Source organism: Ranitomeya variabilis, chromosome 4 (assembly GCF_051348905.1).
Source record: "Ranitomeya variabilis isolate aRanVar5 chromosome 4, aRanVar5.hap1, whole genome shotgun sequence".
Classification (NCBI taxonomy): domain Eukaryota; kingdom Metazoa; phylum Chordata; class Amphibia; order Anura; family Dendrobatidae; genus Ranitomeya; species Ranitomeya variabilis.
Genome location: NC_135235.1, coordinates 666,038,833 through 666,063,800, shown reverse-complemented (window position 1 = coordinate 666,063,800; position 24,968 = coordinate 666,038,833). Strand labels below are relative to the sequence as shown.

Below are 24,968 nucleotides of genomic sequence, written 5' to 3'. Positions count from 1 at the left end.
CTTGGGCTCATCGAATACATCCTGAAAATCAGACAAAAACTCTGGAATTTCAGAAGAGGAAGAAGAGGAGATTGACATCAAAGGAACATCATTATGAACCCCCTGACAACCCCAACTAGTCACAGACATAGATTTCCAATCCAACACAGGATTATGTACCTGCAACCACGGGAAACCCAGCACGATAACATCATGCAAATTATGCAACACCAGAAATCGACAATCTTCCTGATGGGCTGGCGCCATGTGCATGGTCACCTGTGTCCAAAACTGGGGCTTATTTTTAGCCAAAGGTGTAGCATCAATCCCCCTTAAAGGAATAGGGTTCTGCAAAGGCTGCAAGGGATAACCACGCCTGGCAAACTCAAAATCCATTAAGTTCAAGGCGGCGCCTGAATCCACAAATGCCATGACAGGAAATGATGACAATGAGCAGATCAAGGACACCGATAACAGAAATTTAGGTTGTACAGTACTGATAGTAAATGAACTAACGATCCTTTTTGTCCCCTTAGGGCAGACTGAAATGACATGAGAAGCGTCGCCACAATAAATTTGCTCTAAGGACGACGCCACAGCGCGCACAGTTTGACGCTCCCGCAAGCGCCATTCAATCTGAATGGCCAGAGACATAGAATCACTCAGACCGGAAGGCGTGGGAAACCCCACCATAACATCTTTAACGGATTCAGAAAGACCCTTTCTGAAAATTGCCGCCAAAGCATCATCATTCCATTTAGTCAACACAGACCATTTTCTAAATTTCTGACAATACAATTCTGCCGCCTCTTGACCCTGAGACAGGGCCAACAAGGTTTTCTCCGCTTGATGCACAGAATTCGGTTCATCATATAATAATCCTAAAGCCTGTAAAAAGGAATCTACATTAAACAAGGCCGGATTCCCAGATTCCAGGGAAAATGCCCAATCCTGTGGATCGCCACGCAGCAGGGAAATGACAATTTTAACCTGCTGAATGGAATCACCGGAGGATCGCGGTCTCAGAGCAAAAAACAATTTACAATTGTTTTTGAAACCCCAAAAATTGGACCTATCACCAAAAAACAAATCAGGAGTAGGAATCTTCGGCTCTAAAGCAGGAGTCTGAACAATATAATCAGAAATACCCTGTACCCTAGCAGCAAGCTGGTCTACACGAGAAGCTAATTCCTGAACATCCATGCTGGCACAAGACTCCTCAGCCACCCATAAATAAAGAGGGAAGAAAAGACAAAACAGACTACAGAAAAAAAATGGCTCAACACCTTTCTTCCCTTCTTCTGAGATGCATTTAACTCATTATGGGCCAGTTGTACTGTTATGATCTGGTGACCTTGGAGCCGCATGAAACTTTCTCTGGAGTCGGTGGAACCTGTACTGACCGCTAATCCTGAACTAACACCGCAACTAGAAGTAGCTGTGGGGTGTGCCTAACATACCCTAGACACCTCGACACAGCCGGAGGACTAAATACCCCTATAAATGGAAATAGGAATGCTACCTTGCCTCAGAGCAGAACCCCAAAGGATAGGCAGCCCCCCACGAATAATGACTGTGAGTAGGAGAAGAATAGACACACGCAGGTAGAAAACAGGATTTAGCAAAAGAGGCCACTCTAGCTAAATAGGAAAGGATAGGACAGATTACTAGGCGGTCAGTATTAAAACCCTTCCAAAAATATCCACAGCAGATAATACAAAAAGTTCCACAATCTAACTAAAGACATGGAATTAGATAAAGCAATATTGTGGAGAACAAAGAGGTCACCACCATTATTGTTAACCCAATTGGGATATAGATAAAGTTCAGTATAATGGGACCAAGGCTAGGACCATAATGGACAGACTGCAAGAATATACACTGTTGTGAAATTGGATTTTGGGCTCCCCCGGTGGCCACTGGTGGAATTGAACTTGTGTGCATCATCCCCTCTGTTCACCTGTTCCCATCAGGATGTGGGAGTCGCTATTTAACCTTGCTCCTCTGTCACTTCCATGCCGGTCAACATTGTAATCAGAAGCCTTTCTGTGCATGTTCCTGCTACCAGACAACTTCCAGCTAAGTCGGACTTTTGTCCTTGTTTGTTTTTTGCATTTTGTTCCAGTTCACAGCTGCAGTTTTGTTTCTGTGTCTGGAAAGCTCTTGTGATCTGAAATTGCCACTCTGATGTTATGAGTTAATACTAGAGTCTTAAAGTAATTTCAGGATGGTGTATTGATAGGGTTTTCAGCTGACCATGAAAGTACCCTTTCTGTCTTCCTGCTATCTAGTAAGCGGACCTCGATTTTGCTAAACCTATTTTCATACTACGTTTGTCATTTTCATCTTAAATCACCGCCAATATATGTGGGGGCCTCTGTCTGCCTTTCGGGGAAATTTCTCTAGAGGTGAGCCAGGACTATATTTTCCTCTGCCAGGATTAGTTAGTCCTCCGGCCGGCGCTGGGCGTCTAGGGATAAAACGCAGGCTACGCTACCCGGCTACTGTTAGTTGTGCGGCAGGTTTAGTTCATGGTCAGTTTAAGTTTCCATCCTTCCAAGAGCTAGTTCCTATGTATGCTGGGCTATGTTCTCTTGCCATTGAGAACCATAACAGTTTGACCGGCCCACAAAGGGTTAAATTAATTGGCAGAGAAAGGAGAGAAAAAAGAAGTCTGCTGAAAAATTTTTTTTTTTTTTTCTCCTTCAGTTCTGAGTGTGCTTTCAATTGAATCACTTGCAAGTCTGCCTATATTGCAGCCTTCCTCTCTCTCTCTCCTTCTAATCCTGGAATGGCTCTGTGTTCACCTGTTTAAAATGGATATTCAGAGTTTAGCTGCAGGTTTGAATAATCTCACCACGAAAGTTCAAAATTTACAAGATTTTGTTGTTCATGTTCCTATATCTGAACCTAGAATTCCTTTGCCTGAATTTTTCTCGGGGAATAGATCTTGCTTTCAAAATTTCAAAAATAATTGCAAGTTGTTTTTGTCCCTGAAATCTCGCTCTGCTGGAGATCCTGCTCAGCAGGTCAGGATTGTGATTTCCTTGCTCCGGGGCGACCCTCAAGATTGGGCTTTTGCATTGGCTCCAGGGGATCCTGCGTTGCTCAATGTGGATGCGTTTTTTCTGGCCTTGGGGTTGCTTTATGAGGAACCTCATTTAGAGCTTCAGGCGGAAAAAGCCTTGATGTCCCTATCTCAGGGGCAAGATGAAGTTGAAATATACTGCCAAAAATTCCGTAAATGGTCTGTGCTTACTCAGTGGAATGAGTGCGCCCTGGCGGCGAATTTCAGAGAGGGTCTCTCTGATGCCGTTAAGGATGTTATGGTGGGGTTCCCTGTGCCTGCGGGTCTGAATGAGTCCATGACAATGGCTATCCAGATCGATAGACGTCTGCGGGAGCGCAAACCTGTGCACCATTTGGCGGTGTCTACTGAGAAGACGCCAGAGAATATGCAATGTGATAGAATTCTGTCCAGAAGCGAACGGCAGAATTTTAGACGAAAAAATGGGTTGTGCTTTTATTGTGGTGATTCAACTCATGTTATATCAGCATGCTCTAAGCGTACTAAGAAGCTTGATAAGTCAGTTTCAATTGGCACTTTTCAGTCTAAGTTTATTCTATCTGTGACCCTGATTTGTTCTTTATCATCTATTACCGCGGATGCCTATGTCGACTCTGGCGCCGCTTTGAGTCTTATGGATTGGTCCTTTGCCAAACGCTGTGGGTATGATTTAGAGCCTCTTGAAACTCCTATACCTCTGAAGGGGATTGACTCCACCCCATTGGCTAGTAATAAACCACAATACTGGACACAAGTAACTATGCGAATTAATCCGGATCATCAGGAGATTATTCGCTTTCTTGTGCTGTATAATCTACATGATGTGTTGGTGCTTGGATTGCCATGGCTGCAATCTCATAACCCAGTCCTCGACTGGAACGCTATGTCTGTGTTAAGCTGGGGATGTAAGGGGATGCATGGGGACGTACCTTTGGTTTCCATTTCGTCATCTATTCCCTCTGAGATTCCTGAATTCTTGTCTGACTATCGTGACGTTTTTGAAGAACCTAAGCTTGGTTCATTACCTCCGCACCGGGAGTGCGATTGTGCCATAGATTTGATTCCGGGTAGTAAATACCCTAAGGGTCGTTTATTTAATCTGTCTGTGCCTGAACATGCTGCTATGCGAGAATATATAAAGGAGTCCTTGGAAAAGGGACATATTCGTCCTTCGTCATCTCCCTTAGGAGCCGGTTTTTTCTTTGTGTCTAAGAAAGATGGCTCTTTGAGGCCGTGTATTGATTATCGTCTTTTGAATAAAATCACGGTTAAATATCAATATCCGTTGCCACTGCTGACTGATTTGTTTGCTCGCATAAAGGGGGCCAAGTGGTTCTCTAAGATAGATCTCCGTGGGGCGTATAATTTGGTGCGAATTAAGCAGGGGGATGAGTGGAAAACCGCATTTAATACGCCCGAGGGCCACTTTGAGTATTTGGTGATGCCTTTTGGCCTTTCAAATGCCCCTTCAGTCTTTCAGTCCTTTATGCATGACATTTTCCGTGATTATTTGGATAAATTTATGATCGTGTATCTGGATGATATTCTGATTTTTTCGGATGACTGGGACTCTCATGTCCAGCAGGTCAGGAGGGTTTTTCAGGTTTTGCGGTCTAATTCCTTGTGTGTGAAGGGTTCTAAGTGCGTTTTTGGGGTTCAAAAGATTTCCTTCTTGGGATACATTTTTTCCCCCTCTTCCATCGAGATGGATCCTGTCAAGGTTCGGGCTATTTGTGATTGGACGCAACTCTCTTCTCTTAAGAGTCTTCAGAAATTTTTGGGCTTTGCTAACTTTTATCGTCGATTTATTGCTGGTTTTTCTGATGTTGTTAAACCATTGACTGATTTGACTAAGAAGGGTGCTGATGTTGCTGATTGGTCCCCTGCTGCTGTGGAGGCCTTTCGGGAGCTTAAGCGCCGCTTTTCTTCCGCCCCTGTGTTGCGTCAGCCTGATGTTGCTCTTCCTTTTCAGGTTGAGGTCGACGCTTCTGAAATCGGAGCTGGGGCGGTTTTGTCGCAAAGAAGTTCCGACTGCTCCGTGATGAAACCTTGTGCTTTTTTTTCTCGTAAATTTTCGCCCGCCGAGCGGAATTATGATATTGGGAATCGGGAGCTTTTGGCCATGAAGTGGGCTTTTGAGGAGTGGCGTCATTGGCTTGAGGGGGCTAGACATCAGGTGGTGGTATTGACCGACCACAAAAATTTAATTTATCTTGAGTCCGCCAGACGCCTGAATCCTAGACAGGCGCGCTGGTCGTTGTTTTTCTCTCGGTTTAATTTTGTGGTGTCATACCTACCGGGTTCTAAGAATGTTAAGGCGGATGCCCTTTCTAGGAGTTTTGAGCCTGACTCCCCTGGTAATTCTGAACCTACAGGTATCCTTAAGGATGGAGTGATATTGTCTGCCGTTTCTCCAGACCTGCGGCGGGCCTTGCAGGATTTTCAGGCGGATAGACCTGATCGTTGCCCACCTGGTAGACTGTTTGTTCCTGATGATTGGACCAGTAAAGTCATTTCTGAGGTTCATTCTTCTGCGTTGGCAGGTCATCCTGGAATCTTTGGTACCAGGGATTTGGTGGCAAGGTCCTTCTGGTGGCCTTCCTTGTCACGAGATGTACGAGGCTTTGTGCAGTCTTGTGACGTTTGTGCTCGGGCCAAGCCTTGTTGTTCTCGGGCTAGTGGATTGTTGTTGCCCTTGCCTATCCCGAAGAGGCCTTGGACGCACATCTCGATGGATTTTATTTCGGATCTTCCTGTTTCTCAGAAGATGTCTGTCATCTGGGTGGTGTGTGACCGTTTCTCTAAGATGGTCCATTTGGTTCCCCTGCCTAAGTTGCCTTCTTCTTCCGAGTTGGTTCCTCTGTTTTTTCAAAATGTGGTTCGTTTGCATGGTATTCCGGAGAATATCGTTTCTGACAGAGGAACCCAATTCGTGTCTAGATTTTGGCGGGCATTCTGTGCTAGGATGGGCATAGATTTGTCTTTCTCGTCTGCTTTCCATCCTCAGACTAATGGCCAGACCGAGCGGACGAATCAGACTTTGGAGACATATTTGAGGTGTTTTGTGTCTGCAGATCAGGATGATTGGGTTGCTTTTTTGCCTTTAGCGGAGTTTGCCCTCAATAATCGGGCCAGCTCTGCCACCTTGGTGTCTCCTTTTTTCTGTAATTCGGGGTTTCATCCTCGATTTTCCTCCGGTCAGGTGGAATCTTCGGATTGTCCTGGAGTGGATGCTGTGGTGGAGAGGTTGCATCAGATTTGGGGGCAGGTGGTGGACAATTTGAAGTTGTCCCAGGAGAAGACTCAGCTTTTTGCCAACCGCCGGCGTCGGGTTGGTCCTCGGCTTTGTGTCGGGGACTTGGTGTGGTTGTCTTCTCGTTTTGTCCCTATGAGGGTTTCTTCTCCTAAGTTTAAGCCTCGGTTCATCGGCCCGTACAAGATATTGGAGATTCTTAACCCTGTGTCCTTCCGTTTGGACCTCCCTGCATCTTTTTCTATTCATAATGTTTTTCATCGGTCATTGTTGCGCAGGTATGAGGTACCGGTTGTGCCTTCCGTTGAGCCTCCTGCTCCGGTGTTGGTTGAGGGCGAGTTGGAGTACGTTGTGGAAAAAATCTTGGACTCCCGTGTTTCCAGACGGAAACTCCAGTATCTGGTCAAATGGAAGGGATACGGTCAGGAGGATAATTCTTGGGTGACTGCCTCTGATGTTCATGCCTCCGATCTGGTCCGTGCCTTTCATAGGGCTCATCCTGATCGCCCTGGTGGTTCTGGTGAGGGTTCGGTGCCCCCTCCTTGAGGGGGGGGTACTGTTGTGAAATTGGATTTTGGGCTCCCCCGGTGGCCACTGGTGGAATTGAACTTGTGTGCATCATCCCCTCTGTTCACCTGTTCCCATCAGGATGTGGGAGTCGCTATTTAACCTTGCTCCTCTGTCACTTCCATGCCGGTCAACATTGTAATCAGAAGCCTTTCTGTGCATGTTCCTGCTACCAGACAACTTCCAGCTAAGTCGGACTTTTGTCCTTGTTTGTTTTTTGCATTTTGTTCCAGTTCACAGCTGCAGTTTTGTTTCTGTGTCTGGAAAGCTCTTGTGATCTGAAATTGCCACTCTGATGTTATGAGTTAATACTAGAGTCTTAAAGTAATTTCAGGATGGTGTATTGATAGGGTTTTCAGCTGACCATGAAAGTACCCTTTCTGTCTTCCTGCTATCTAGTAAGCGGACCTCGATTTTGCTAAACCTATTTTCATACTACGTTTGTCATTTTCATCTTAAATCACCGCCAATATATGTGGGGGCCTCTGTCTGCCTTTCGGGGAAATTTCTCTAGAGGTGAGCCAGGACTATATTTTCCTCTGCCAGGATTAGTTAGTCCTCCGGCCGGCGCTGGGCGTCTAGGGATAAAACGCAGGCTACGCTACCCGGCTACTGTTAGTTGTGCGGCAGGTTTAGTTCATGGTCAGTTTAAGTTTCCATCCTTCCAAGAGCTAGTTCCTATGTATGCTGGGCTATGTTCTCTTGCCATTGAGAACCATAACAATACACCAAACCAACCAAGAAAAAACAGTCAATAGTCCAGGTATATATAATTATACAAAAAACCTTTATTAAAGATAATACCAGGTAAAAACATGACAGAAGGAAAAAATCCCCATGCTATCTTATGGCATGCACCAACAAGGACAGGGGGCAGGTGCCTCTAACACAGATAGGTCCACCCATCAACCATTGGAAAAAACTGTAATCATATCGGGCTAACAGACAGTAGCTGCTTGTTTAGGGCAATCAAGTCCACATATCACAGAGAAGCCCACACAAAAAATATGCACAGAAGTACATACCGGTTAATACAGGAGTACACCTAATAAGGATAGGCACCTCACCCCCGTCCACCCCGACGCGCGTTTCGGCTGCTGCCTTTCTCAAGGGGTGTGCCAGTGTAGTTCCGGGTTAATTAAATACAGAAAGGGGGCGTAAACTAACAAATCAAATGGGCGGGGTAACCAATGGCATTGTCCGGGACATTCTCATCCCCCTCACGTAGTGCACCTGGACTCCCCACACCAGAAAGAACATGGGCCCCATGCACTCCCGGGAGGGCAGTACCATGCTACGCCGGCCAGAGGAGGAAGTTCCGGAGTATCCAAAGGGTCATAAAATCCCCGCACCTGCGCATAGAACAGCCCGCGGCCATCTTGTTGAAGATCACAAATAAAGGCTCCAAGCGGCCATTTTTGATCGTAACTGACATGCGCAGATAGTCCTATGCGGCCATCAAACTGAAGACCATAGTATAATCATTATGCACGGCCATATTGGAGACGTCCAGATCAAATAGGAGACTAGATGGACAGCGCAACACGGGCAGCTATTCCTATTGCAGGAGGAAGATAAGTATGACAGGGTATTTGTATCATTTATAATTGATGGCCGTGCACCCACGTGCCAGTAAAGCAACGTGTTAGAAACATAAATATACCATAAACACCGCCCATAGTAGAAAGAAAAAAATAAAAAATACAAACTTATAATTTGGAAAAATAATATACGCCCCCTTAGAGGAAAACAATAAATAGGAGAAATTACAAAGAGGACAATGGAGAAAAAGAAAAAAGAAAATAAAGTAAAAATACACATTTGTAATAAAGACAAAATAAACAAAGGCAAACAAGAAAAAAAGAATACAAGAGATATATTGAAATAATTTCAAGAATAAAAAGAAAAAGAAAAATTGATAATACCAACCCATGAAAAACAATACAAATGATCATAACGGCCAATATCACAATTATCAGAACAACCTGATTGATCATACACATGGGGCAACATTCCTCCAGCATAGACAATGGACCATAGACAAACACGAGTCCTTTATCAGCGGCGGGCCAAAGTGGCCAGAGTCCATGATGGTATCCCATTACACATATATATATGTATACACACATATAAGGGAGATATATTTAGGTACAGTCCCAGTGGATTTCTTCAACCGACCTGGTCACATTGACTCGCTACTTCATCAAGCCTGAGAAACATAGATGGTCCACATTATTCACTTTCCTGCTCCCAAAGTAGTGACGAAACAGCCATCCTCGAATGTCATAATCATTAATACTGTAAAGGTAAAATATGACCCATTAAAATCAGAAATAAAATAAATGTGCATGCGGAGGTGTACATAGAGAGATATAGCACAAGCAACCGGTGGACTACAAAAATGGGGCAAATTAGATATTTTCATTTAGGCCCTCCGGATGAATGGTCCGGAGGCGCCAAATCCACTTTGACTCCAGCATCCCAAGTCTCTTGGAGAGTTGACCCCCCTGATATTAATTCTTAGGGTATCGATTCCCCTAACCCTAAGGAGGGATGCATTACAGGCATGAAAATCCCTAAAATGCCTGGGCAATGTTTTAAGCATAGAACTATCAGTGTGGCCAAGTGCCGCCTCTATCCCCAACACGTGCTCCCTGATGCGGACTTTTAGCTGACGGGTAGTCAGCCCCACATAGATAAGTCCGCAGGGACAGGTAGCATAGTAGATCACATATCGTGTAGTACACGTAATATGTGATCTAATAGAATATACCCTGACACCCCTGGAATCAGAAAAAGTATCACAGGTATCCACATTTGGGCAGGCGACACAATGGCCACGGTTTACATCCAGGTCTAGGGGGAAATCTCTCCAAGAAAGTTGAAGGATGCTGGCTCACATGATGACTATGAACAAGATAATCACGAAGATTTCTGGCACGTCTGAATGTTAGGGAAGGACGGGGGGAAGACATTTTCTAATAGTTGGGTCTACCCTTAGGATTGACCAGGCTTTCTCCAATATCTGACGTATTTGATCAGATTGGAGGCTGAAAGTGGTAATAAATCTTGTTTTATCACCAATCTTATCAGAGGGTCGATTGGGGGTCCCATAAATCAAGCTGTCACGTGAGGTATGTTAAGCTCTCAGATAGGCTCTTTTTATGGACCTACCACTATATCCCCATTCCCTAAACCTCAGATGGAGCTCCTCCGCTCTCTTTTCAAAGTCCCCCATACTGGAACAAATTCGTCTCAGACGGAGGAACTGCCCTGTCGGGATAGATTTTATCATGTGCCTTGGGTGTCCAGAGGCAGCATGTAGGAGTGTGTTGGAAGATGTTTTTTTACGGAAAATATCCGTATTTACAACGCCCCCAACGTCTCTCTTTATCGTCACGTCCAAGAAGTCAATAGACTCCACACTTGACACAAAGGTAAGATGAATGTTCAGGTCGTTGCTGTTCAGGAGCGACATGAATTGCGTAAGGTCGACGGATGTGCCCTGCCAGATGAAGAAGACATCATCGATGTAACGTGTCCATAACGGGACACGGTCAATCGATCCCTGTTCATCTGACAGGGGAAGGTCCCTCTCCCACAGCCCCAGGAAGAGACCTGCATAGGCGGGCGCGAATGCCGCTCCCATAGCGGTCCCCTGGAGCTGCAGGTAGAAGGACCCTTTGAAGACAAAAAAATTGTGTGTGAGGGTGAACTCCAGTAGTTCCAGCAGAAGCGATCTCATACCATTGGAAAGTGATGAAGTTTCCAAAAAGTAACTAACGGCACGAATGCCATCACTATGCCTGATATTGGTATAAAGAGATTCCACGTCTGCTGAAACCAATAGAGCACCACCCTCTAAACACAGTCCGTCGACCCTACGCAGAAGATCCCCAGTATCCTTGAGGAAGGATGGAAGACTGGAAACTAGCGGTTGTAGGTGGAAATCTATCCACCTATTTACATGCTCCAGCAGGTTACCCCTGCCTGAAATTATAGGTCTGCCGGGTGGGGACTGGAGGCCCTTATGAATTTTTGGGAGTAGATAGAATGTTGGTATAGTTGGTTCCTTAATTATTAACGCCTTTGCCAAGTCCTTGGTGATAACGTCATCCTGTAACGCCCGCTGTATAATAGAGTCCAATTGTGCGGAGAATGCAGAGAGGGGGTTATATGTAAGTTTTTTTATAACATACTTTATTATTTAGCTGTCTAAATGCCTCCCTCTCATACATATCCACGGGCCACAGGACGACGTTACCACCTTTGTCGGCCGGCTTTATAACCACATTAGGTAAATTTTGAAGATATTGTAATCTATTCCTTTCGGCCCTAGATAGCTTATCATCCATCGAAGACCTTTGGATATTGCCAAGGTCCTCCGTCACCACCCGAACAAACGTATCGATGGAAGAACATGAAGACAATGGGGGGAACCTGCTGGAGCGAGGGCGGATAGATGGAGGAATCATACCTCCTTCATGCTCATGTTCAATCGTCAGCTCTTCCAGAATTCTCAGTGCGTTTTGCTCCTCCTCTGTGGGGAATAAAAGATGTAACTCATTATTAAAGTAGTATCTCCTGAACAGCAACGACCGTGCAAACAAATGAAGATCCTTAATAGTAGAAAAAAGGTCAAAGTTGGACGATGGAGAGAAAGAGAGACCCTTCTCTAGCACTTGTATATCAGTATCAGAAAGTACAAAACTGCTAAGGTTAATCACCTTATTATCATGCTTAGATGGTTTTGAGGCCTTATTATTCCTCCTATAAGGATGATAGGTGTGATCCCGCAGTCTGTTCCCTCCGCCTCCAGACGTATGTGCTGATGCTGAGGACATGTCCGATCGTCCACTCAGGGAAGACAGAGAAGTAATAGATGTAACTCTGTCTGATTGTTGGATCACTTTTGTCCTCCATAGGTAGACTCTTTTAGATTGGTAATCTTTATTATCCCTACTAAATTTGGATAACTGAGAGTCCTGGATTTTCTTCACCATGGAGTCCATTGATTTATCCAAATCACATTCAAATTGTTGTAATTTTATGGGAGGGCACCCAGTTTTTATCTCAGCCTGCATCAAATCAATTGATTTGTCCAATTCAGCGATGCTACCAGTATTCAAATCAATTAGCAGCTGTATGAGAGTGATGGAACAAAGAGTACATGCTTCCTCCCATTGTGAGATAAAAGCATTATCATCTATTGGAAAAGATGGAAGGATTCTCACCCTGAGTCCCCTGGGGACCATCTTATTTCTGATATATTTTTCTAAGAACATCTTGTTCCACCACAGTCGTGAGCGCTTTAGTATCATATTCTTAATAGACTGAAGTGTGTCATCCCATTTAGAGTCCACCGCTTGCTGCGCCTCCATCCCACCGTCATTAAAAACCTGGTCCATCTGATCAAGCCAAGCACGTTCCTTGGCTCTGAAGTCCATAATGAAATCCACGTAGCCTGTGCATAACACAGCAAAAAGAGTTAGATAAAGCAATATTGTGAACAAAGAGGTCACCACCATTATTGTTAACCCAATTGGGATATAGATAAAGTTCAGTATAATGGGACCAAGGCTAGGACTTGTTGGTGCATGCCATAAGGTAGCATGGGGATTTCTTCCTTCTGTCATGTTTTTACCTGGTATTATCTTTAATAAAGTTTTTTTGTATAATTATATATACCTGGACTATTGACTGTTTTTTCTTGGTTGGTTTGGTAAAGACATGGAATGTATATCTGCCACTCCAGAGAATCCAACAAGACTGAGAAAATACTGACACAATCTAAGCTGGACAAGAAAACACAAATAATAGCACTGAATTGTGAAGCACATAGCATGTGTGCCACAGGAAAAAAAAACAGATACTTATCTTTGCTGATTTGGCAGAAAGGCAGGAGGAACCAAGCAGAGGTCCAACACCTCCCAACAACAATTGACAACTGGCAAGGACTAATGAATCCTGCACGCCTAAATACCCCAGTCAGAACTGCAATCAGCAGATACACCTGACCAGGACTGCAACTCAGGGGCAACTGCATTACCACCTACAACCACCGGAGGGAGCCCACAAGCAGAATTCACAACACCAATCCTACTAACGATCAGGAAAGGAAGCTACACACTTTAGATGTAAAAAGATGTATCCTGGAATATCTAGCCGGAACTGATCCCTGGAAGATAGATAACGCCCTATTCGTGTCCTATCAGGGTAGTAGGAAGGGTCATAGAGTATCGAAATCTACTTTAGCTAGATGGATCAGGGAGGCTATCTCGCTGGCATACATCTCAAAGGGCAACCGGCGCCTGAAGGTCTGAAAGCGCATTCCACTAGAGCTATGGCGGCTTCGTGGGCGGAAAGATTGGAGGTGTCGATCGACCAAATTTGTAAGGCTGCTACTTGGTCTTCTCCAAACACATTCTATAACCACTATAGATTGAACTTGGGTGCCTCTTCTGACCTCTCTTTTGGTGTAAGGGTGCTGCAAGCTGTAGTCCCTCCCTAGTTAGTTACTCTCTGTAATTCTCTCCGTAGTGCTGTCATGGACGACCGATAAAGTCTTAGTTACTCACCGGTTAACGGTGTTTTTCGGAGTCCATGACAGCACCTGTACATACCCTCCCGTCTTCTTAAGTTCTGGGTGTACACCTCTTCCTTTGTTTATATAATTCACGGGTAGTGAATAGTTAGTTATTGTATCTTTGTTTATTATATATGCTATTAACCTTGGTGGTCCTCTTGTGCTCTGTAAACCAACTGATGCGTGAGAGAGGTGCCGCCCTTATGTATCTGTAGGTTTTCCTGTTCCTGAAGGGCGGATCCCCTCTCTCCGTAGTGCTGTCATGGACTCCGAAAAACACCGTTAATCGGTGAGTAACTAAGACTTTCCCTGACATATGAAGGCATTGAAGTGACAAAGGGGCAGAGTATCTTGTCTATTTATATCCCTGTGTACTGACTAACAGCATTTACCCCTGACACTATTGGTCGTCCTCTAAGTGGAGCAAAACTGAAAGAAATGAGCTGGAGTATAAGTTGGTAAATATGGAACGTGTAGGAGCATGTTCACACTGGCCATTACACAGACAAAACCTAAGATGAAAACTAAATTAACATATACTGTACTATAAGTAAAAAGCAAAAGTGCATATAAATAACATAGGGTACTTAGTAAACACTGTAAAATTCATCACTGCATCGTCCTTCCCGTATTTATTACATGCAATCAGTCTAGCTTAAGAGGGGATGCTAGTGAGTAATATTATCTTCCATTGCTTGTCCAGAGATCCATGCTCACATCCCCCAGACACATGTCACATATGTGCATCAGTGGCAGAATACATTGACTGATATGTGTAACTACATCATACTAATCTGGAATTCATCCTGACTCATTCATTTTTTTACGTTTAAGAATCGTTTTTTCTTACAGAAACAAGGGACTGCAATGGGGGCGGCATGTGTGCGCCTTCATATGCAAATTTGTTTTTGGGAGAGGGAATGTTCGTGGAAGGCGCACATGCCACCCCCCCTGATTCTCGGATGGTACAGATACATCGATGATGTTCTTTTCATCTGGCAGGGCCCAATATCAGTTACATACTTTTATGTCAGTATTGAATCACAATGACTCCAACATCTATCTCACGTACACGTAACATCAGAGAGAGACCTCGTTCCTGGATATCTTACTTAAAGTTCAAGAAGATGGCTCTAACTTGTATCGTAAAGAGACCTCAGTTAATGCCCTATTACACGCATCATCTTCACATCTGCGTTCCACGATCAGAGCCATCCCTACCGGACAACTCCTCCGGGCTAGGAGGATATGTACCACTGATACACTTTTTGAAGAGCAGGCTGTGGATCTTGGGGAAAGATTTAGACAAAGGGGCTATAGTAGAAGGTCCATAAAAGGAGGGTACATGAGACAAAAAAGCCTCCAGAGGTGATTTGCTGGGGAGTAGGTGGAAGGAATCAACTGCTAAAAAAGATGTTGAGTTAAGATATAGATGGGATACTATTCGTCAAATTTTGAACTGCCATTGGCCTGTGCTAAAGACAGACTCTGTGCTGCAGAGATGCCTTCCACAACGTCCCCTTATGACGGTGCGAAGAAGTAATAATTTAAAAGACAATTTGGTTAAAAGCAATTATGTGGCAAAAACTCCTGATTACTTCAAAGCTGGGAAACCTAAGGTAGGTTTCTATCCATATGGAGATTGTTTAGCCTGTAAAAATTTGAAGCGGGCCAAGTCCTTCACGTCGTCGGATGGCCAGAAGGAGTGTAAGGTCAGGGAATACATCACTTGTAGTACTACATTCGTGGTCTACTATGGTGTGTGTTCCTGTGGTCTGATTTATATCAGCCTAACCTCACGTGAATTGCACATTCGTATACGTGAACACGTGAGGGATATTGTGGCCGCCCGAGATGTGGAGGATGTGAGTTCCCTTAAGCCGATTCCAAAGCATTTTAGACTTAAACATAATTGCAATCCAGATAATTTACGGGCTTGGAGAATTGACAGAATTCGCGCCGGAGGTGACACAAAGCGTGTACTAGCCCAAAGGGAATGTCATTGGATTGCAGTACTTGATACCGTGACCCTGGCAGGCTTAAAGGGAACCTGTCACCTGAATTTGGCGGGACCTTTTTTCGGTCCGATGGGCGGTGTTTTCAGGTGTTTTATTCACCCCTTCCTTTCCTGCCAGCCGCACGCTAGCTGCAATATTGCCTTGAAGTTGATTTACTTTCCCCTGTAGAACACGCCTGCGCAAGGCAATCTTGCCTTGCGCACGCGCAGTATGCTTTGCCCAACTGGGGGCAAAGCCGAAAAGCATTAGTGCGCATGCGCCGGCACACTATGTCCCGGAACACAGCGAAATACTTCCGGGACATAGTGCGCAGGCGCATGCGCACTAATGCTTTCCGGCTTTGCCCGCAGTTGGGCAAAGCATACTGCGCGTGCGCAAGGCAAGATTGCCTTGCGCAGGCGTGTTCTACGGAGGAAAGCGAATCAACTTCAAGGTAATATTGCAGCTAGCGTGCGGCCAGCGGGAAAGGAAGGGGTGAATAAAACACCCGAAAACACTGCCCATCGGACCAAAAAAAGGTCCCGCCAAATTCAGGTGACAGGTTCCCTTTAAATGAGCAACTGAGTTTTAGCTCAAATTTATAGATTGATTTGTCTCCAGACTTATTTTCCTTGTTTTAATGTTTATATGCGTTTGTCTTTATATACATTTTTTATTGTGTATTATCTTTAGTTTCAAAAAAGGAACGTGCACTTCAACTTGAAGGGGTGAATTAAGAAATACCTTTTGGGCCCGCCCTGAAATTAATATTTACGTCATATGTCCATTCTTTTCTGCTTGTTTTTTTTGTTTCTTTAATGGGTGTCTATCTCATTATTATCTGTCTCTTGCTATTTCATGTTTTGACACAAATTGTTTTTGATATACTGATTGATGTATATTGGATATATGTAGATATTTATATTGTAATGTGTGTCATAATCAATATTTATTAGTCACGGATTTAATGATTTTGATATTTAAATATTTTATATTGTGAACAGTCAATTATAGATATTGTAAGATTTCTTGTATAATATTAATGTTCACATACTGTTTTTGGTATAACATTATCATGGGTTGGTGGCACGTGATTTACTCACTTAGTATTGCCCTTTGGGGTCCTTGTGCGCATGTCTCCGGTTTACTGCGTTCCGGAGCATTGCTGATGGCGGTGGGGGATGATGTGTGCGTGTCAGTGACGTCGCATCAGCGTCTCTGGCATGCAGCGTCATCAGACCTTGCCGGAAGTGATGCAACCTCCAGCGCGTATTCCCGGACACATGCGCCAAGATAATGGACACCTGTGGATAAGGATATTTATATCTTGGCCTGGCACATTGAACATTACCGCATTCTGAAGAAGTGTCAGCGAAACGCGCGTCGACAGCGGCGTGGAGCGGATCCTGCTTTACTTATCATGGGTAAGTGCTTGTTAGACAGCTATGGGCTTTGGGGGTCTGTTTGAGGATTGAAGAGTTCTTATGCGCACTTTAGCGGTGATATTAGTTTATAGGATATTCTTCCCCCTCTTGACATATATTTAAATGATGATATGCTATCGATACTGATGATTTAACTGTTGCGGACACTGCTGCCACATGTCTACCTGATTCTAAAGCTTGATGTTGTTTATTGGTAATATTGATTGATGTAACTTTGAGTCATATTTAATAAATATATAAATTTTTACTGAAATACGTGCTGTGGACATTACTCCATCTTTTTTGTATCATACTAATCTGCCTATTTTGGGTTTTTGCAGAGAGATTGTAACTATATATATTGATTCTAATTATATCTATTTTAGCTCTTAACAAGATATTAAATATCTGCAGTATCTTATATGAGTCTCTTGCATTATATGCTTTCCCCTATAGGTGTTAATATCGCACGTGCTGTGACATTTATCGGTTCCAAATGTGGAATTTTTGTAAATTGCAGCAATATTTTATCCTTTCCTAAGTCGCGCAAGCGCCTCTTCCAGGCAACTGACTGTTGCTGTGACAGCGGAGGCGTGCGCTCGGCATCAATATGACTCGTACTGCACATGCATCAGTGTGGGGCACTGTTTTAGACATCCTGACTGAATCAGGATCTGAAGCCCAGGATACATGGGCGAATCGCTATCTTGACCTCCTGTGTCTGGAACACCTGCGCATGCGCTTTGGAAGATCCTGCTGCCGGCGAACATGCGAATACACCATTTTGGACTCTTTTTCTCACTTGCATTAGCCCTCTAGCTTTCTGGGTGTGTGTGATGTCATCAACATGGTCCATTTTATAGAATGACTGTCTACAGATATTAGCCGACATATTACCTCACCATAGTGTGTTTTTCTATATCTCGTATAGTCAAGGAACACAGGGTTAGGGTAAAACAGTGTGACAATATTTTATTGTACCACAAATAGGCAAATAACACATAGAAAAGTCCCAGCAAAATACCCAGGATGGTGCACAATTAGAGAATCTCACCCTTCTGCTAACTTGTTGGGATAAGAGTAAAGGTACCTTCACACGAAACGACATTATAACGATATCGCTAGCAATCCGTGACGTTGCAGCGTCCTCGCTAGCGATATCGTTTCGTTTGACACGCAGCAGCGATCAGGATCCTGCTGTGACGTCGCTGGTCGCTGAATAAAGTCCAGAACTTTATTTGGTCGTCCGATCGCTGTGTATCGTTGTGTTTGAAAGCAAAAGCAACGATACCAGCGATATTTTACACTGGTAACCAGGGTAAACATCGGGTTACTAAGCGCAGGGCCGCGCTTAGTAACCCGATGTTTACCCTGGTTACTAGCGTAAAATGTAAAAAAAACAAACAGCACATACTCACATTGCGTCCCCTGCAGTCGGCTTCCTCCTCTGACTCAGCGCCGCAAAGTGAAAGTGAAAGCAGCACAGCGGTGACGTCACCGCTCTGCTCTCACTGTACGGCGCTCAGTCAGTCAGGAAGTGGACGCAGGGGGACGTGAATGTAAGTATGTGCTGTTTGTTTTTTTTAGATTTTACGCTGGTAACCAGGGTAAACATCGGGTTACTAAGCGCGGCCCTGCGCTTAGTTACCCGATGTTTACCCTGGTTACCAGGGGACCTCGGCATAGTTGATCGCTGGAGAGCGGTCTGTGTGACAGCTCTCCAGCGACCAAACAGCGACGCTGCAGCGATCGACATCGTTGTCGCTATCGCTGCAGCGTCGCTTCGTGTGAAGGTACCTTAAGAGCAGCTGTTACTTCAGAGCTTCCAGGCCTGACTACCCCACCTGTAGCACGCACACAGAGAGGCGGTAACAACAAACTTAGGAAGATGACAGTCCATTTAAGTACAAGGCCAGTTGACCAGAGGGTCCCGACCTGGCTTCAGCTTCCAGGGCCGAGAGGATGTAACAACAAGCTTGGAAAGATGACAGTCCATTGAGGTACAAGGCCAGTTGTGACCTGGCTTTGTCAAACGAATCCATGGTTTTGCGATGGTCAATGGAGCAGATCTGTATTCTTTTAACCAGGGCCGTGGTCTCCTAAGCGGGTATCCTGTAGAATGACAAATGTGTGTTCCTCGTGATGGAGCCATTATGTCCTGGCTGTTGTCCTGTAGAGAGTCCCTGGTTCTTTGGATGTCCTTCAAGCCAGCATTCATAGTTAAAGGGGAAGAATGGTAATGAGACCAACTCGCCTTGTTTGATTATGTAATCTGTTTACATAGTTTTTCCTCCTCTGTTTTGCAAGTCAACAAACTGGATGACCTGGACAAAGTGTAATCAACATATCAGCAAACATTATTATTCAATGACCTTGTATCTCTGTCATGTAAAGGTAGTTGATAATTGGTAGGAGCTGATATAAGATGCAAAACATTAGCCATTCATACATTTAGAAATATCAATTTAACCTACAAGAGGAGTCAACATTTCAGACTCTTAACCAACAAGATATAAATAAATTCAAAAAACAACATACATATATGTCTATTTCTCCTGGTTTGCTGTAAATAGACCTGTGGTTAATTGAGATAAAATGCTGTGTCATCACATTCCACTCTGTACGAGATCAGATAATTCAACATCTATATGTTATATCTCATATGTTTCCCCTTATTATCTCCAATAATTGCAGCACTGGAGTCCTGGGCTCAAATCCCACCAAGGACAACATCTGCAAGGAGTTTGTATATTCTCCCCGTGTTTCCATGGGTTTCCTTCGGGTACTCCGGTTTTCTCTCACATTCCAAAGACATACTGATAGGTAATTTAGATTGTGAGCCCCACAGGGGACAGCGATGATATGTGCAAAAACTGTAAAGCGCTGCGGAATATGTTGGTGCTGTATAAATAGATTATTATTATTATTGTATTATTACATGGGATTCTTTATTTTGTTTCATCTGTCTCTTCTTTTTCACATCAAGGTCCCTACAATATCGGATCTTCTTAGTGGAAATCTTCTATATTTAGAGAATTTTTCTAATTTACCCATCAAGGATGGATATGGACAAGGACAAAATGGCAGAGAGGCTATTACAACTCACCCTAGAGATCCTCTTCTGGCTTACTGGAGAGGTGAGCGATTCTGATGACGTCACATTACATCATTCTTATCTTTAGGAATAACAGATGGACAGAACTGGAGAGGTGAGGACTCTGGAAATGTCTGTAGTGAGATTTATTAATGTGTCCCTCCATTACCAGGATTACACAGTAGTAAAGAAGACCTCTAGTGAGTGCTGTCTGGCCCCTGTTTCTTATGGATGGAAAAGACCCGTGAGCCCAATGATGGGGCCTCCACCTCACCCCATGATACAAGAGGAAATCAATGACCAGAAGATCTTAGAACTCGCCTACAAGATGATTGAGCTGCTGTTTGGAGAGGTGACACTGCTGGGAATGCTGGGACATTATACACTATGTAACACTAGGATAGGATCGGGTGGATGATGGTATCATTGTATGTGTCAGGTTCCTATAAGGTGTCAGGATGTCGCTGTCTATTTCTCCATGGAGGAGTGGGAGTATTTAGAAGAACACAAAGATCTGTACAAGGACATCATGACGGAGGATTCCCAGCCCCTCACATCACCAGGTAATAGACAGGACTAGTGATGTGCGAGTATACTTGTTGCTCGGGTTTTCCCGAGCAGGCTCGGGAAGTCTCCGAGTATTTATGACTGCTCAGAGATTTGGTTTTTCTTGCCACAGCTGGATGATTTATGGCTGCTAACCAACCTGAGTACATGTGGGGGTTGCCTGGTTGCTAGGGAATCCCCACATGTAATCAAGCTGTCTAGTAGCCGCAAATCATCCAGCTGAGGCAAGGAAAACTAAATCTCCGAGCAGACAAATACTCGGAGACCACCCGAGCGTGCTCTGGAAAACCCGAGCAATGAGTATACTCATTCATCACTAGACAGGATTAAATACACACGGCCTATAATTATCTGTATGTAAAGAATGAATTCAGTCACTATATGTGTTTCCTTCAGTTCTATCCAGTGAGAGACCAACACCAGAAAGATGTTCCCATCCTCTTCTTCTACAGGACTGTAAACAAGAACATCACAATATTTCTCAGAATCATCAGGTAGATGCAGAGAAGGTGTCATGAGATCTCCCCTATGATGTAGATGGCTGTGAAGGTCTTGTGCTCAGTTTTGTTTTATCCCTCAGTATTATATGTTTTATACTTGAGTAATGAGAACGGTGGAGATGGCAGAATTAGAGCTGATCTCTCTGTGAATTTTGCAATATTTGTTTCAGAGTGAAGATCTGACCCATTTTAATACTACTGAGACATATGTGAGGAGTGATGACAGGTGTAAAGTGGAGATTACTACAGATAACAACCCACGTGAGTAGTGGCCACTAAATGCAGAGATGTCATAGATTCTTCTCAGCCATCAGCTTTCACTGCTTTATTTGTGGTGCAGTCCAGACCTATTATAATCATGTGATCACCATTCTGCCGTTAGACCTCTGCATGTTCCCCCACCCAAAATGTTTCTATTACTTTGGGCATTGAAAACCCTTTTATAGAGCTTGCAACTTGGAGGATCCACCTACCCCCTGTAATTAGAAGACAGTGACTCTTAACTGCCCAGATTTGTAAATTACAAAGCCCAATGCCGGCGTACGTAGAATGTGCTGACAAGTTATAAAGTCAGTTGAAAAAGTTGTTATAATGGGTGTCAAGGATACACAGCCTGGGGATCACACAGAACCTACCATTTTGTCAAGGGAATACAACTCCGGAAGAAGAACGATGAGTACAACCCCAAGAACACCGTCCCAACTGTGAAGCATGGTGGAGGAAGCTTCATACTTTAGGGATGCTGTTTTGCAACGGAGACAGGACGACTGCACCATATTGAAGGGAGGATGGATGGAGTCATGTATTGCAAGATTTTGGCCAAGAACCTCTATCCCTCAGTAAGAGCATTGAAGATGGGTCATGGCTGGTTCTTCCTGCATGACAATGACCTGAAACAAACAACCCCAAAATCTGAACGATCTGAAGAAGATCCGTATGGTGGAGTGTGCCAAACGCGATATGGCGTCCGCTATCTATTCCAGCCATTTTTGAGCTCCAAAAGTTGAATGGTGCTCATATCCGTGTACTTGGGAGAAACTTTTTAACACCTTGTACCATCCATTTTATCCTGTTACAGTTTTAAAAAATGCAAAACTTGGGGCTAAAGCAATATTTTTGAAGTATCGACACCCATGTCTCATGACTGTGGGTCCTCGATGGGTTGGCATGACAACCCGGTGTCTGCAGGAGATCTCTATGGTTGTCATAGCTTGATATCTATGAGCACCAACCAGCGGTTGTCTCTCATAGCAAGAGAACACTTTAGCTACACACAGCTGGGCTGAAGTCCTGTGGGTAGCACAGGCGATCGGATAAGGGAGCTTCTAGTCTCCCTTGGAGACTATTAAAGCTAGTAAAAAAATGTTTTTAACCCCTTCCCGACATTTGACGTACTATCCCGTCGAGGTGGGGTGGGCCCGTATGACCGCCGACGGGATAGTACGTCATAGCCGATCGGCCGCGCTCACGGGGGGAGCGCGGCCGATCGCGGCCGGGTGTCGGCTGCATATCGCAGCTGACATCCGGCACTATGTGCCAGGAGCGGTCACGGACCGCCCCCGGCACATTAACCCCCGGCACACCGCGATCAAACATGATCGCGATGTGCCGGCGATGCAGGGAAGCATCGCGCAGGGAGAGGGCTCCCTGCGGGCTTCCCTGAGCCCCCCGCAGCAACGCGATGTGATCGCGTTGCTGCGAGGGTCTTACCTCCCTCCCTGCCTGCTCCAGACCCGGATCCAAGATGGCCGCGGATCCGGGTCCTGCAGGGAGGGAGGTGTCTTCACAGAAGCCTGCTCAGAGCAGGCACTGTGAAGCAGCCTGTACTTCTCGCAGATCGGTGATCTGTCAGAGTGCTATGCAAACTGGCAGATCACCGATCTGTATTGTCCCCCCCTGGGGCAAAGTAAAAAAGTAAAAAAAAAAATTTCCAAATGTGTAAAAAAAAATTAAAAAAAATATTCCAAAATAATGAAAAAAAAAAAAAAATATTATTCCCATAAATACATTTCTTTATCTAAATAAAAAAAAAAAAACAATAAAAGTACACATATTTAGTATCGCCACGTCCGTAACGACCCAACCTATAAAACTGCCACACTAGTTAACCCCTTCAGTAAACACCGTAAGAAAAAAAAAAAAAAAACGAGGCAAAAAACAACGCTTTATTACCATACCGCCGAACAAAAAGTGGAATAACACGCGATCAAAAAGACTGATATAAATATCCATGGTACCGCTGAAAACGTCATCTTGTCCCGCAAAAAACAAGCTGCCATACAGCATCATCAGCAAAAAAATAAAAAAGTTATAGTCCTGAGAATAAAGCGATACCAAAATAATTATTTTTTCTATAAAATAGTTTTTATCGTATAAAAGCACCAAAACATAAAAAAATGATATAAATGAGATATCGCTGTAATCGTACTGACCCGACGAATAAAACTGCTTTATCAATTTTACCAAACCCGGAACGGTATAAACGCCTCTCCCAAAAGAAATTCATGAATAGCAGGTTTTTGGTCATTCTGCCTCACAAAAATCGGAATAAAAAGCGATCAAAAACGGTCACGTGTCCGAAAATGTTACCAATAAAAACGTCAACTCGTCCCGCAAAAAACAAGACCTCACATGACTCTGTGGAGCAAATGTGGAAAAATTATAGGTCTCAAAATGTGGAGACGCAAAAACTTTTTTGCTATAAAAAGCGTCGCTGGTTTCACACTTGAGTTTTTGTCTGCAGCGTTTTTTGCACAAAAAAACGCATGCGTTTTTTCCCTATATTTAACATTGAAAACGCATGCGGTTTTTTTGTACGCGTTTGGTCGCGTTTTCAAACGCATGCGTTTTTTTTCTGCATGCGTTCATTTTCAGAAATACAACCTGCAGTATTTTCTTGCGTTTTTAAGCACATGCGTTTGTTTGCGTTAAAAACGCATGCATTTTTATCGAAAAAAACAGAAAACACACTGAAAAGCCACCCACCACCATCAAGGTGATAAAGGGATCCAAACCCTAACCCTAACTCTACCCCTAACCTCACCCCTAACCGTTTAATGAACATTTTCTGACAGTCATAGTGCCACGTATTTCAGTGCCACGTATTTCAGTGCCACGTATTTCAGTGCCACGTATTTCAGTGCCATGTATTTCAGTGCCACGTATCACGTATTTCAGTGCCACGTGTTTCAGTGCCACGTATTTCAGTGCCACGTATCACGTATTTCAGTGCCACGTGTTTCAGTGCCACGTATTTAAGTGCCACGTATCACATATTTCAGTGCCACGTATTTCAGTGCCACGTATTTCAGTGCCACGTATTTCAGTGCCACGTATTTAAGTGCCACATATCACATATTTCAGTGCCACTTATTTCAGTGCCACGTATTTCAGTGCCACGTATTTCAGTGCCACGTATTTCAGTGCCACGTATTTCAGTGCCACGTGTTTCAGTGCCACGTATTTAAGTGCCACGTATCACATATTTCAGTGCCACGTATTTCAGTGCCACGTATTTCAGTGCCACGTATTTCAGTGCCACGTATTTCAGTCACGTTTAGGGTTAGGGTTAGGGGTAGGGTTAGGGTTAGGGCTAGGGTTGGAGGTAAAGTTAGGGTTGGGGCTAAAGTTAGGGTTGGGGCTAAAGTTAGGGTTAGGGTTTGGATTACATTTACGTTTGGATTAGGGTTGGGATTAGAATTATGGGTGTGTCAGGGCTAGGGGTGTGGTTAGGGTTACCGTTGGGATTAGGGTTAGGGGTGTGTTTGGGTTAGGGTTTCAGGTAGAATTGGGGGGTTTCCACTGTCCAGGCACATCAGGGGCTCTCCACGCGCGACATGGCGTCCAATCTCAATTCCAGCCAATTCTGCGTTGAAAAAGTAAAACAGTGCTCCTTCCCTTCCGAGCTCTCCCGTGCGCCCAAAAAGGGGTTTAC

At 44.2% G+C, this 24,968-nt stretch overlaps 1 protein-coding gene across 1 annotated transcript in view; it reads left to right on the top strand.

Moving 5' to 3' along the window:
• LOC143768188 (uncharacterized) overlaps positions 1-24,968 on the top strand; it is a 54,100-nt gene that overhangs the window by 15,048 nt on the left and 14,084 nt on the right. Inside the window, exons 2-6 of the mRNA XM_077256878.1 lie at positions 19,860-20,010; positions 20,140-20,319; positions 20,407-20,530; positions 20,931-21,028; positions 21,205-21,295. Of these exons, the coding sequence (XP_077112993.1) occupies positions 19,933-20,010; positions 20,140-20,319; positions 20,407-20,530; positions 20,931-21,028; positions 21,205-21,295 (571 nt within the window). The 5' untranslated portion in view covers positions 19,860-19,932. The remainder of the gene's footprint in view (positions 1-19,859; positions 20,011-20,139; positions 20,320-20,406; positions 20,531-20,930; positions 21,029-21,204; positions 21,296-24,968) is intronic.